A 15,427-nucleotide genomic window follows, 5' to 3' on the forward strand; every position below is an offset into this window, starting at 1 on the left:
AGTCTCTAAAAGCCAGTGGTCAGCAAGCTACAGCCCCCAGGCCAAAGGTGGCCTGCAATCAGTTTTTGTCAATAGGTTTCCTGGCACACAGCCACTCCCATTCGTTTTCACAGATATGTCCACACCTCTGGTTGAGGGGGCAGAGTTAAATAGTTGTGACAAAAACCACAAAGCCTAAATCATCCACTATCTGGCCACCTACCGAAGGTCTGCCAATCCTCTTCTAGCCTAAGAGCTGCTAAAGCTGTTTGCAACAGGTAAACTGCAGAGGACGCCCCATGAGCCACAATCAACTAAGGAAAGGAGGAGAAGGGTGGGGAGTGTGGCTCCACGGAAGAGCACTCACCTAGCAGGAGCAGATCCCTGGGGTCCATCCCCAGTACAGGGTGGGGGTGGGGGTGGTTCATCCTCATATCTAAGTCATTTAAGTTACAAGAAAAGATTAAACCTAAAAATTATGTTTAAAAATCTTAAATCTCAGGGTGTTTCTCTCTTTTTTTTTTTTTTTTTTTTTTTTTTTTGGGTGGTGGAGCTGGGGATTACACCCAGGTCCTTGTGCATGCTAGGTAAGCACTCCACCAACTGACCTATATCCCCAGCCCTCAGGGTGTTTTCTCTTAATTTGTGGCAATGACACAAATAAAAGCACTTTATTTATCTGAATAAAAAAAAAAAAAACTTCTGCTACATTTTATTTTAAAGCAGTTTTAAGGGAAAAAATGAAATATGAAAGATTTATTTACAATAGTCAGTCCTCTGTATTCACAGGATACACTTCTGTAAACTCAACTAACTGCAAAAAGGTATTTGGGGGTAGAAATGTGTCTCTACTAAACGTGCAGACTTATTTTTCTCATATTTTTAAACAATACCTCATAGCAATTGTTTGCACAGTATTTACACAGGTGTTACAAGAAATCTAGACATGATTGAAAATACAGGAGAGGTCTGCACAGATTATGTGTAAATATGACATTATTTTATAGAAGAGCATTTATATTGAGCATCCATGATTTTGGTGTCCACAGGGGATCCTGGAACAAATCGCTTGCAAATACTCAGGGACAACTGCACTGCACATCCACTCGTTATCCCTAGAACTCCACAAGATTATCTGACCCATTAATGACTGCAGGGCACAAAGTGACAGCAGTTTGCCTGATTCAGAAGGACAGCCTTCACTGGATGCGGTGTTGCACACCTGTAGTCCCAGCTACTCAGGAGGCTGAAGCAGGAAGATCATGTGAGCCCAGTAGTCTGCGGTCAAGATTGGGCAACACAGTAAGACTCTGACTCAAAAGAAAAACAGAATGACAACTTTAAGACAATGAATTCTCAACCATTTTAATGGGTGCAAACTATATTTGTTATTTTTAAAGTACACTAATATATACTGAAGATTTTTTAAAACAGCCATCATCAAAAGTTGTTTTCTAGAATTCCATGAGCTGATACCAGAGCACACAGTGTCTTCATCTGCAATGGAGGGAACACTCACCTGGGAACACTACGGGCACCAGCTGCAGGGCCTGACAAAAACAGGAACTCACAGCGGGCAGACCATCAGTCCCCAGGGATTGTGGACAATCGAGGCTTCACTCTCTCGATAACAGAACTATTTTCAACCTTGTTATTTCCAAGCCTTCAATGTTTTGGCCAAAACTACATTTAAGACAAATGTCACCAAGTTAACATGCTTGTCAACAAGTAACTGCCTCAGCTGACACACGCCTTCCTGCCTGCGTCCTCCTGTTCTCACCCAGGAAACAATGCTTCACTCTTCACTTCACGAAGGACTATGGTGACGTGGAGCAGTCCTGTGCCACTGCGCTAGCACTCAGTAGGAGAATGCTTGTTAAAAACCTGTGGCTAATTATTGCCCACAGGAATATAAACTGATACAAGCTTTATAGAGGACAATCTAGCCATTTTGTTATTAAAATTCAAAATGTGCCTTTTTACTTCATTTGTAAGAATTTGTTCTATAAAAATATTCAAAGGCTTATAAAAGATATTGACAAAAATATTAACTGTAGCATCATTCATAATAGCAAACTACTGGATACAGCTTAAACATCCATCAACAGGGAATTGGCTAAATTGTAACACTGATACACTTCACTATAGAATACCATATAAGGATTAAAAAATGAACTGTGTGTCTACACAGAAAAATGCTCAGGATTTGTAGTCGATGTGGAGCTTCACTGGTTGTGTATTCATATATGAGCATAGGAAAGGTGTGTCTGATTCATTCTACTGTCTTTCCTATTCCCATCCTCCCTCCATTCCCTTCATTTCCCTTTGTCTAATCCAATGAATTTCTATTCTTCCCTCTCCACCCCTATCAGAGAGAACATCAGACCTTTTGTTATTTGGGACTGCCTTATTTTATTTAGCCTGATGATTTTCAAGTTCCATCCTTTTACCGGCAAATGTCATAATTTCATTCTTCTTTATGGCTGAGTAATATTCCATTGTATATGTATACCACATTAGAAAATGCATGTATTATTAATAGAAAATATTACCAACAGTTATTATTTTGGAGGTCATAACTATTAGGGAATTTTATTTGCTAAATTATAAACTCTGCTTTATACTAAATTTATAATTAGCATATATTACTTTTCGGAAAAAATAGTAGGAAGCCCTTAAAATAAGTTTTTAAACACTTTAATGATGTGAGAAATTTTTATGCTACAAATGCTGCTTTAGGAAAAGACATTAAAACTATGTGGCCAGGTTGGTGCACGCCTCTTAATACCAACAACTCAAGAGGATCACAAGTTCAAGGCCAGCCTCAGCAACAGCAAATCCCTGTTTCAAAATAAAAAGAGAACTGGAAATGTAACCCAGTGGTAAAGCACCCCTAGGTTCAATCCCGAGTATGAAAAAAAAAAAGAAACTATATGTATATATGTTTATGTGTGTGTGTATTCTCCCAATTTTGGAAACAATCCAACTCTATGATATATATGACTAGAAAAAGAGATCAGAAGAAAACACACCAAAATGCCAACAGCTGTTATGTCTACAAATTCCATGGACTTTCGAGTAAGGACTTTAACTGTTTTATCCTGAAATACACATTGAGTGAAAATATATTTCATTATAACCTACTTATAAGTTGGACTAAAACTTCACTACTACTTCAAATATTGTGTTCTGATACATGATTTTACATTATCCTCTTGAAGCACTATTCCAAATAAAATTTTACAGAGTATAGACTATCCTTTCTCCAATGTATGTGTTGGTACCTTTGTGGGACAATCAGACGGCTCTCAGTATTGGATTAATTTTTGGATTCTCTATTGTTTTGCTGGTCCACTTTTTGGTTTTCACATCAGTACTATGCTGTTTAATTACTGTTGCTTTGAAGTACATTTTGAAGTCAGATAATGTGATGCCTCCAGCTATATCTTTTTTGCTCAGGATTGCTGGATCTTTTGTGGATCCATATGAATTTTATATTTATCTTTTCTATTTCTGTGAAGAATGTCATTTTGATATGGACTGCATCCAATTTGTAGATCACCTTGGAAAAATGAAATCGCTATATCAAAAGAATATTTGTACCCCAACTTTACTGCAGCACTACTCACCATCACCAAGACACAGATTCAACCAAGATGTCCAATGACTGATAAATGAATAAGGAAAATATGGTATATATACACAATGGAATATTATTGGGGCTATTTAATAAGTTGTGAAATACCTGTCATTTGCAACAATATGAATGGAACTAGAAGACACAGAAAGACAAATACTGCATGTTCTCACTCATTTATGTAAGTTAAAAAAGCTGATTTCACAGAGGTAGAGTGTAGAACAGAGGTCCCTAGAGACTGAGAAGAAAAAAAAAGAGGGACAGAGAAAAGGTGAGCAATGAATACCAAAATACAGTTAGATAGAACCAATTAGTGCTAGGATTCGATAGCATACCACAGAATAAATATAGTCTATAATTCATTAAAATTTCAAAATATTTTTTAAATTTTTTCAAAATAAAAAGAAGTGTTCCAAGATTCCCAACACATGGAAGTGATCCATGTGTAAGGAAAGGGAAATGTTAATTATCCGATATGATCACTACATATTTATACATGTATGTACTGTGGGACTTGGGATGTAGTTCAGTGGCAGAGGGCTTACCTAGCTAGCATTCATGAGGTCCTGGGTTCAATTCCCAACATCACAAAAAAAGAAAAAACATACTGCATTCCACAATTATGTACAAATATTATGTGCCAATTAAAACTTAAAAAATATTAAGTCATTCCAAGATAGAAAAAAATTTTTTTTACAAAGTGAACTTAGGAATCTATCAAAAAAAGGAGTACAATTACACACCTTGATTTGATAAGAACTTTATTTTGACCTCAAGGAATTTAACAAGGAAAATCAGTGTTTCTAAGAAAAATTCACTTCTTAAGTAAGGCTTATTCCCTTAACTAAATAAGTGAACATCTAGTCTGTACCTTTAATATAACATCAAATAATTTTTTTTAAAAAAGAATTACAAAAAAAGAGGTTTTTTTCTTTTTTTTTTTTTTAGTTGTATGGACACAATACCTTTATTATGGTTATTTTTTAATGTGGTGCTGAGAATCAAACCCTGTGCTTCACACATGCAAGGCAAGCGCTCTACCACTGAGCCATGATCCCAGTCCCCAAAAAAGGGTTTTATAGATTTTTTTAAATATACTTTTAGTTGTAGATGAATACCTCTATTTTATTTATTTGTTTTTATGTGGTGTTGAGGATCGAACCCAGTGTCTCACACGTGCTAGGCAAGTGCTCTACCACTGAGCCACAGTCCCAGCCCAGTTTTATGTTTTCTTAAACTTCAAAAATGTTACCACTATTCAACAACTCAATGAAAAGACTTACAAGTCAAACATTTGTCTAAACAGAGATGTTTAATATCCCATTCTTTGAAATCCTATAGCAATAAGTTAAAATTACATAAAATCATATCCAGAGGATATGTCCTTCATAACAAGTCTCATCCAAACAAAGCAGATGCTGAAAGTAAGGTACCATTTTTATGCCACTCACTGAAGGTAAAGAAATTCCACCACTATATGAAAGCACAGGCACAGCATTGTTTCCAGAATATTAAATGTTCTTACATATTACTTTTAAGAATCAAGTATTTATATTTTTAAATTTTTTCATGAAATGATTTCAAAAAGAGATAAATAATAGAAAATAATATAAGGGATGCCCATATCCACCACTAAGATGTAACAAATGGTAACATTTGGTCTTGTACGCTTCAGACCTCTTTCTCTAAGGCAATCAATAAAATACTGCAGATATAATCAGAGGCTTTCTTCCTTCTTTTTTTAAAACACATATTTAAAAAGAAGAAACTGGAGCTGAGTGTGGCAGTACAGGCACGTAATCCCAGGTACTAGGGGGCTGAGGCAAGAGGACCACAAGTTTGAAACCAACATGGGCAACTTAGTTGGACCTTGTCTCAAATTTAAAAAAATAAATAAATAAAAATAAAAAAGGGTTGGGGATATAACCCAGTGGAAGAGCTTTTGCCTAGCATGTATGAGGTCCTAGATTCAAGCTCCAGTACTGACAACAGGTGGAGGCAAGCACAGCAGCACACACCTGTAATCCCAGCTATTCAGAGGCTGAGGCAGGAGGATCACAAATTCGAGACTACCCTGGGCAACTTAGGGGGACCCTGTCTCAGATAAAAATTTTGGAAAATGGCTGAGAATGTAGTTCAGTGATAGAGCATGGACAAAAAGTCCTAGGTTCAATCTCTTGTCCAAAAAAGGAAAAGGAAAAAGGCAAGGTAAAGGAGAGAAGAGGAAAGAAAACCTGAAATTACATATGTGGCTCATATTTAAGGCTCTTCTTAAATTTCGGTTGCAATGCTGTCCTAGATACACCAATGAAGTAACAGAGTAAGAACAACAACTTTAGAATTAAGATAGAAAAAAGACACCCAGGCATGGCAGTACACATCTGCCATCTCCCTACTGGAGAGGTTGAGGCAGAAGGATCACTTGAGTCAACGAGTTCAAGACGAGGACTGGCAACATAGTGAACCCCCATCTCAATCCATCAATTAACAAAAATTAAGAGAAACATCTGATGGTTGAGAGTCAAAACAGTGTTATGGCTTTTACCTGAGTGAGTCAGAGGGAAGAATTCTATTTGGGAAAAGTAGAGCCCACAGCTTATCTTTCTATGTCAACAGAACAATCCAGATAAGTACTCTTTGCCTTACTTCATTTTACTCATGTGTATCTGGAAAAGTACTCTCCTAGTTAATTCTTTAGTAACTTGAAAACAGATCTCATGCAATTCATTCATTCACCTAACAAGTTATATTCTCTGGGCACTGGGGATACAGTAAAGACTGACTTGCTTTCAAGTGTATTGGGGAAAGTCATATGCAAATAATGAACAAGTAACCAAATAAATGAAAAACTCCAGGAAAGTGTTTTGAAGAAGTCATGTGAAAAAAGTCAGCAGTCAGTCTTTCCAATCCAAGCCTGTCTTTAGAATCAGCTTGTAGGAGTGCTCGGATGCTGTAGGCACTTAGATTTATTTTTGGGGTGATAAATTTGTTATTCCAATGTGTTCATACCACAGGCTCATTTCTGTGTAAATATTTTCAATCAGAGCATTCTGCAAAACACATGTACAGTTCCCAAGGACATCACACAACAAAATTCAAGGCAATTTATGTCATTTTCATGATCTTCATAACACTTAAATGTCCAATTTGGTTTGATGCTTAATTAAGGAGGAGGTATCAGTGATTATTTACCCTTTTTTTAATTAAAGAAAGGGAAATGAGAATATGTTGCTGTATACAAAACAAATTCCAAACTACTAAGCACCCACAATTTTTTGTTTATTTCTGGAGGGTGGGGGTACCAGGGATTGAACCCAGAGACACTTAACTACTGAGCCACATCCTCAGCCCCCAACACACACCTTTTTCAGAGAGGGCCTCACTAAGTTGCTGAGGCTGGCTTTCAATTTGCCATCCTCCTGCCTCAGCTTCCCCAGCTGCTGGGATTACAAGTGTGTGACACCGGGCCTAGCGAGCACCCAGAATTTCGACATAACTCTTCCACTTCGGGAAATGGCGCATAGACTCAAACTAACACAGTCAATTTCTGCTCTTACCCTGCAGAGAAAACTACTCGCCAAACCCTGGGACTTTGTATTATAGACAAAATATTAATGTGCATAGCCATAACCACACTGTTGAATTAGACCTCTGTAAACGATGTGTCAATCAGATAAGAGATGAAGTGACCCTTTACTACTGTCGATTCTTGTACACCCACACACCAATACACTATGCAGTTATTATAAACCATATTAACTTAAAGACAATACACAATTGGGTGAGGAAAACAGCAGATGTTAGAAATGCTCAAAAATAACTGAATTGTTCGTTAATTACAACAAAAATTTGTAATAGAACACTATACTATTACATAAATAATTCTGATAGTATATTTTATTTACACTGAAAACCAAGAAAGTACTCATATTTTACTGAATGTGGAGTAATTGGAAAAATACATCTAATGTGATATCATTTTTGAAACATATTTATACAGCATATATAAAAAATAGCTTGGAAGAGTGTATCACAAATAGCTAACATCAGTTATCTATGGACACTTTTCAGTTTCTTTTTTTTTAAGCCTACTTTCTAACTTATCTTCAATAAACATATACTACCATTTTATATACCAAAGAAAAGTTTTAAATTATGTTTGAAAGAAGTTACAGCTCTCCTCCTCCTCCTCCTCCTCCTCCCAGATCCACAGAGCCGGAGCCGCTGCCGCAGTCACAGCCGCGGGCACTATGGCATCTGGAGTTACAGTGAATGATGAAGTCATCAAAGTTTTTAATGATATGAAAGTAAGGAAATCTTCTACACAAGAGGAGATCAAAAAAAGAAAGAAAGCAGTTCTCTTCTGTTTAAGCGATGACAAAAGACAAATAATTGTAGAGGAAGCAAAGCAGATCTTGGTGGGTGACATTGGTGATACTGTAGAGGACCCCTACACATCTTTTGTGAAGTTGCTACCTCTGAATGATTGCCGATATGCTTTGTACGATGCCACATACGAAACAAAAGAGTCTAAGAAAGAAGACCTAGTATTTATATTCTGGGCTCCTGAAAGTGCACCCTTAAAAAGCAAGATGATTTATGCTAGCTCTAAAGATGCCATTAAGAAGAAATTTACAGGTATTAAACACGAGTGGCAAGTAAATGGCTTGGATGATATTAAGGACCGATCAACACTTGGAGAGAAATTGGGAGGCAATGTAGTAGTTTCACTTGAAGGAAAACCGTTATAATGTGACCATCAAGTGCCATCTGGATCTTAAGGGAGTTTCATTTCTCCAGCTCAGTCCATTGGAATAGCATTAGGTGTTTTTTTGTTTTTGTTTTTTTCCCTTTCCACTGGGCCCTTCCAACACAGTGAATGAAGGAGATATCATTCATTTAAGCAGCCTGTCAGTGATTGCCATTAGACTCTAATATGGTTACTTTTATGTAGAACCCAAGGAATGCCTTCCTATCTTATTTTAGCCAAAACAACTGGTTATATGCCTCCCTTGCAGCAAGCCCTACAATGAATGTGATTGTCAATGTGAATAGTCTAGAATACTGCAAAGGGTAAGCAGATTGAATGCCTTGAAAGTATTATCCACTGGTCAGATGGTGAACTTTTTTCAGTATTATTTATAGTTGCACTTGATTGTAGTTCTGTGAGGCGCTGGAGCATTCATACACCTCACCTGCCTTGGCAAGCCTTCTTTTGTGACATGGCAGCACGAATATAACACTATGCATTAAAAGCACTTTTTTTTAAATGAGTTTAATCCCCCAAAAGGAATGCCAATTATGTTTCATTAACTTATCAATTTATCCTAGTACCTCAATGTTCATTCCTATTACCTGCATATCTTCTTAAAAGAAATAGCTGTTATTAACATCTTTCCATTGAGTGTACACTACTGAATACATGTAGGTGTTTTATGTTTACCATGTGAGTCTTCCAACACTAAAGATATTTTGAATATCAGTCATGATGGCAATTTCTGTATAAAAGAGCCTTAAATGGAACATTGTTTTGAGATCAAACTCCCCACCCTCACAAAAATGGCCACGTTGCAATAAAAATTGTGGCATGTTTAAAAAAAAAAAAAAAAAAGAGGTTACAAAGCAGTATATATACTTGATACTGATAATATTTGTAGTCAATGAGAGAGAATAGGAAATTACACAAAAGTATTGCCACAAAGAAGTTAATAAGAGGTTACTAGGAAGGCAGAGGCAGGAGGATCCAAAATTCGAGGCTAGTCTGAGCAACTAAGCAAGGCTGTCTCGAATTTTTTTAAATGGCGGGGGTTGTAACTCGCTGACAGAGCATTTTCCTAGCATGCACAAGGCCCTGGGGTTCTGTTTCTGGTAATAAGAAGGATGGGGAGACTCTGGGTGACCCTTCTCCCTTGGTTACTTAAGTCTTTGACATTTGTTCATAGTCCTCCTCCTCAGCCAGTTCCAGCCGTAACACAGGGTGATGGCAAGGAGAGGAGAGGTCCCAGGGGTCCTCAGCCCCTCAGAGCTACCCACTGGTACAGACACCGCTTGCTCCATCTCCAAAGTCGTGGTTTCCAGGACTTCTGTTCTCTGACCAAATTCCCAGCATCCTAAGCCCCTGGAACACAGTCAGGTTCTCCAGCCTCAGCAGAACCTTTTCTTTGATCCTGTTTCCTTCCTGTTGGCATCTTTCAGTTTTCATTTCCACTTTCACTGGCTTACACTAGCTGCTTCTAGGAATTTCTTCATTCTCCCTTCATTTCCATAAAGTATTTACAATCTATGCCCAACCTAACTCACTTCAATGACTTTAAGAAAAAAAATCAATGTACAGACACAAGAATGGGAAGTTATACTCCATGTAGATATGGTATGTCAAAATACACTCTACTGTCATGTGTACCTAAAAAGAATAAATAAATAAACAAACAAACAGAGTGAAATTTAAAAAGAAAAGAATCAAAGCAGAATTTTATTCGACCATATAGAAGAATCGCCCTGCTTTACCTCACACTCTCAAGATAATCAAAGTTGCTCAGGCACTGGGATGCATTTAACTCTTGAATACTCACCACCATTTCCTGTTTTTCCTCAGCTTTATTTCATTATTCCAGCAGAGCAGAATTCAATCATGTGAACTATCTAATCCCCATATCTTCTCTCATAATATTTCTTTATCTGTTCAGAAATCTTTCCATACCTGCATTTCCCCATCTAACATGAAATACACAAGGTAGGTATTTGGTAAACACTGGAAGATCTGACTCTCTCATCACTTAAGTTTTGCATACCAAATGCTATAAGTTGAAAAACTGAGACCCAATGAAATTAAGCAACTTTCTCATTTATAAGCTACTACATGGCAGAAGTGAATTTTAAACCAGATGGTTGGCTTCTGATTCTATTTTGAATTTTCTTTTGTTTTTGGTTTTCACAGTGCTGAGTTCCATCCCAGGAACACAGGCAAGCTAGACAAGCACACTACCAATGAGCCACACCTACAGCCCTGAGTCTGTGCTGCCTCTCAAACCAAAGTAAATTTCTTCCTCCTCTTCTTCTTCTTTTTTTTTTTTTTTTTTTTTTGACGGTTTTTATTGTTTTATTTAAGCACACAAAAAATGGGCCCATGAAGTGTCCATTCGTTTTCTTCACGACGCAGTCTGATGTTGGGATTGGGGACTCTGATGGCCAGTCGGTCTGCTCTTGCCACGATGGTCTTGCGATTCTTGGAAGAATCGTTGTGAGCAATCTCAGCACAGTAAGACTTGTTGCACATGAGCAGCATTTCCAGGCCCTTGACGGTGTGGACCAGGAACTTCAGGAAGCCACTCGGCAGCACGTGCTTTGTCTTCTTGTTGCTCCCATAACCAATGTTGGGCATCAAGATCTGGCCCTTGAATCTTCCCTGCACCCTGATGTCAATACCTCTGGGTTTCCGCCAGCTGCGCTTAATTTTGACATATCGGTCTGACTGGTGCCAGATGAACATCTCGGTCCTCTTTTTGACAATTCTGGGCTTCATGAGAGGTCTGATGGCAGACAAGATGCCGAATACAGATGGCGGCCACCTCTGCAGGCAGCTCCGAGGAAGAGAGAGCAGTAAATCTCTTCTTAATGGAGGGGTCTTTCAGTCGAAATTATTTTTAGTAATTAATTTCAAAATATTCCAGTAAATATTAAAGTGGTACATAGTTTTCATGCCAATTATAAAAAATCCTAAGTTCTTAATCCATTTATCATTTGTAACACAATAATACATTTTATTTTCACAAACTACTTCCTATATAAATTTTCCAAATTGAAGTCCCTGGCACTTCACTTTCTAATTTTTTCATTTGTCTAAAATTACCAGGTATTTTCTTCACCCCAAAAATCGCATCGTTCTGGGCTGGGGTTGTAGCTCAGTAGTAGAGTGTGTGACTATCATGTGTGAGGCACTGAGTTCATTCCTCAGCACCATATAAAAATAAATGAATTAAATAAAGATATTGTGTTCATCTACAACTAAAAAACAAACTCAAAAACTTGCATTATTCTATTTCAAGTATGTAATTATACAACTTATCAAATTTTAGAAGTAATTTTTTTCTCTTTCCTACTTCTAAAAGTCATCAATATTTGAGAGTCCCTTCAAAGACTTTCTGTTAACAAATGTTAAAACAACATTGAAGTAAAAAGTCAGAACTGGGCTAGGGTTGTGGTTCATGGGCTGGAATTGTAGCTCAGTGGTAGAGCACTTACCTAGCATGTGTGAGGCACTGGGTTCAATTCTCAGCACCACATATAAATAAATGAATAAAATAAAGATCTACCAACAACTAAAAAAAAATTTTTTAAACTATGGATAAAAAAAAATGTCAACTACTTATTGAGTGAAGCCAATAAATACTTCAAACGTGGAAGGAATTCTAAGTTGAGCAAGAAAGTTATCAATATTTTATCTGCTAACATTTACACTGAAAACTACTTAAAACAGTAAATAATAAAGTTCTTTATAGAAGGTAACTTACTTATCTGAGAAATTCAGATTTTTGCTGGGACTGGTGGTGCATACATTTAATTTAGAGCCAAAAGCAAGGTAATCACAATTTTGAGGTCATCTTATGCAACCGAGCAAGACTCCATCTCAAAATAAAATTTTAAAAGGACCCAGGATGTAGCTCAGTGGTACAGCATCCCTGGGTTCAATTCCCAGTACTAGGGACTGGCAGGGAGGACACTACAACCACTCAGTCTGTATTCTGAACACAAATCTTTTACTACTTACAGTGAGACCTTGAATAAATTAACTTCTCTGAATCTCCATGTCATCATCTAGAAATAGTACAGAGTGAATATCCCTTGTCCAAAAAGCTTGGGACCAAAAGTATTTCAGATTTCAATTTTTTTAGAATTTTATACTATATGTATGTGTAATGAGATATGCTGGGTACTCAAAACTAAATTAAATTTGCTTCAAGTACACCTTACAAACGAAGCCTAAAGATAATTTTATAATTTTTGTATATGCTCATTTTGACTGGGAACAGTAATATGAGGTCAGTTGTGAAATTTTCTATGACATGAGCACGATCATGTCAGTTTTCAAAAATTGTTAGGATTTTAGAGCATTCTGCATTTCATATTTTTGTATCAGAGATGGTCAACTTGTAATTACGCCATCTACTATGAAGAATGGGTTTAGAAATAAGACAGAAGCTAAATCATCTTTATCCAACCCTTTCTTAAAATCATCATACTAAGCAAACATCAAGAACTGACTGACCTCGAGGATTAGCCATTATATAAAATTTGCCCAATACCTTAGCCAAAGTATCAAGAAAATTCTCCATGTGATTACACACCCTCACTGATTACTGTCATAAAGTCTCTGTGTGGTCAGCAACAAGAACTGATTGTCAAACTTACTTTCAATTTGAGATCTGGTTACAACTTTTTTAACAGAATTTGTTGTTGTTGTCACTAAACATAGACACACCACTTCGAGTGAAAGCTCAAACTGGGCATATGGGAGCAGACTGAAAGAATGCCACCCATAAGTCATACCAATTTACCTAAGATGTTGCCAAATCCCTACAGAATTTGTAGAAATAAAACCAAGAGAGGAGAATCGCACAAAACAAGGGATAAGAAATTACCAGTCAACTTTACAACCTGAAATATGACTTTAGATTTTATTGGTTAAACTTACAACAAACTGACTGAAAATTTTTCCAGTCATGCCAAATATCATAGGAGTTATTTATATATTTTTAGCAATCCAGTGAAACAAGGCAATTATCCAAGCACTTTAATTATCAAGAACTGATGATACTTAAATTTCCTTTCAGAAGTTCCTACTCATTTTAATCTGTGATAGCACTTGTGTGTGAGGGAGCAAACACTGTATTTTAGCCAAAGAAAATAAGAATTATAAAGTACAGAATTTAAAAGAAAGTTGGTTCTGCTATTTTAAGACACAGTTACTGAACACATTTATTAGCAAAACCAGAATTCACTTATACACGATCCTAAGAATAACTGTAAACGTTAGTTGACACTCGTCTATTAAAATATAAGCTCAATGAGCCAGGTATGGTGGCTCAGGAGGCTGAGGCAGGAGGATCTGAGTTCAAAGTCAGCCTCAGTAACTCAGTGAGGCCCTAAGCCAACTCAGCAAAACGCTACCTCTAAATAAAATATTAAAAAGGGCTGGGATGTGGCGCAGTGGTAAAGTACCCCTGGGTTCAATCCCTGATACCAAAAGTAAGGAAGGATGGAAGGATGGAAGGAAGGAAGGAAAGAAGGAAGGAAGCAAGCAAGTTGGAATGTGCTCAGTGGTTAATGCTCCTGGGTTCAATCCTCAGTTAAAAACAAACAAACAAACAAAAAAACGGAAAATACTATGAGGCACTATACATTCATTATAATAAATATGAAAATTACATAATCACATCTAAGTGTTAACTGGTTTAAAAAAACAAGATTAACCTAAGCATTAATGAAATTGGGTCCTAGTGCCAGCTCTGCCACTGATTTCACTTGAGCTACCCTCTGTATACTTTCTACCCCAACTGCTTGGCCCCGGCTAGTCTTGACGGAACCATCCATGCGTAGAGATTAAAGGGAGAAGAAAATGCCTGAGAGGCCTCAGAAAGCAAAGTCTAACAAAGAGCCTGAAAGAGAAAAGGAGACGCAACCAGCACCAATTCAAACATGCTGTCCCACTGGACTAGAAGGTCTTAAGGACATGCCATTCAAGCCATACTGACTCCAAATTATGGACTCAAGGGCCCCAGAGGCATACTTGAACAACTTTACAATATACAGTCAGTAATTTACAGAACAATGCCAGCCAGGGCACACCAAAATATCAAGCCCTACTGTCAAAGGAACCAGAAAATACACTAGAGGTAGAAAAAGAATGATTTCAACTGCTAGAAATAGAAAAACTGGATCTGAGCCATGCACGGTGGCATACCCCTGTAATTTCAGCTACCTGGGAGGTTGAAGCAGAAAGACTGCAACTGAGGCCAGCTTGAACAATTTAACAAGACCCTTTCTCAAAAATTTTTTAGGGGCTGGGGAGATAGCTCAGTTGGTAGAGTGCTTGCCTTGTAAGCACAAGGCCCGGGTTCGATCCCCAGCACCCAAAAAAAAAGAAAAAACTTTTTTAAACAAGGATTGAGGGGGTTGGGGCTGTAGCTCGGTGGCACAGCACTTGCCTAACACATGTGAGGCACTGGGTTCGGTCCTTGGCACCACATAAAAATAATAAAATAAAGGCACACTGTTCATCTATGACTACAAAAAAATAAAAAATTAAAAAAGAGCTGAGGATACAGCTCAGTGATAGAGCAACCCTGGTTTTAATCCTCAGCTGTGGGAGGGGGAGTTTGGCCCTGACACTTCCTCATTGGGTAACTCTGAGCAAGTTACTAAGGGATAATAATGCCTATTATATAGGATTGCTATAAAGGTTAAATTCACAGCTGGGCACAGTGTCCCACGCCTATAATCCTAGCAACTGAAACAGAAGGATCTCCAGTTCAAAACCAGACTCAGCAATTCAGTGAGACTCTGTCTCTAAATAAAATACAAAAAAGGGGCTGGGCTCAGCAGTTAAGTATTCCTGGGTTCAATACCTGGTACCAAAAAAAAAAAAAGGATTAAATTCACACAGAACAGTGCCTAAGTACTAAGTGTTAAATGTTTTGTTTTGTTTTGTTTTGTTTAACGTAAAAGCAAGCGACTAGTACCAAGGTACACTCATTACAAGGAAAATCAAAGACACTTAAGAATTCTCATTCTTTGTGGTCTACTTAATTACCA

General features: G+C 37.4%; 2 protein-coding genes and 1 pseudogene across 4 annotated transcripts in view; 1 reads left to right on the plus strand and 2 right to left on the minus strand.

Moving 5' to 3' along the window:
- Positions 1-15,427, minus strand: part of RERE (arginine-glutamic acid dipeptide repeats) — a 404,253-nt gene that overhangs the window by 362,241 nt on the left and 26,585 nt on the right. The window lies entirely within an intron of this gene.
- On the plus strand, positions 7,800-8,826 carry LOC306657468 (cofilin-2). The gene has a single exon (XM_079133485.1). The coding sequence runs from the start codon at positions 7,867-7,869 to the stop codon at positions 8,365-8,367; it is 501 nt and encodes a 166-aa protein (XP_078989611.1). The 5' UTR covers positions 7,800-7,866; the 3' UTR covers positions 8,368-8,826.
- On the minus strand, positions 10,716-14,206 carry LOC306653712 (large ribosomal subunit protein eL32-like; annotated as a pseudogene). The gene is made up of 2 exons: positions 14,158-14,206; positions 10,716-11,226 (listed from the first exon to the last, which is right to left on the minus strand). The product of its transcript is annotated as a large ribosomal subunit protein eL32-like (transcript).

The sequence above is a fragment of the Sciurus vulgaris genome, assembly GCF_902686455.1.
Source record: "Sciurus vulgaris genome assembly, chromosome: 1".
Lineage (NCBI taxonomy): Eukaryota > Metazoa > Chordata > Mammalia > Rodentia > Sciuridae > Sciurus > Sciurus vulgaris.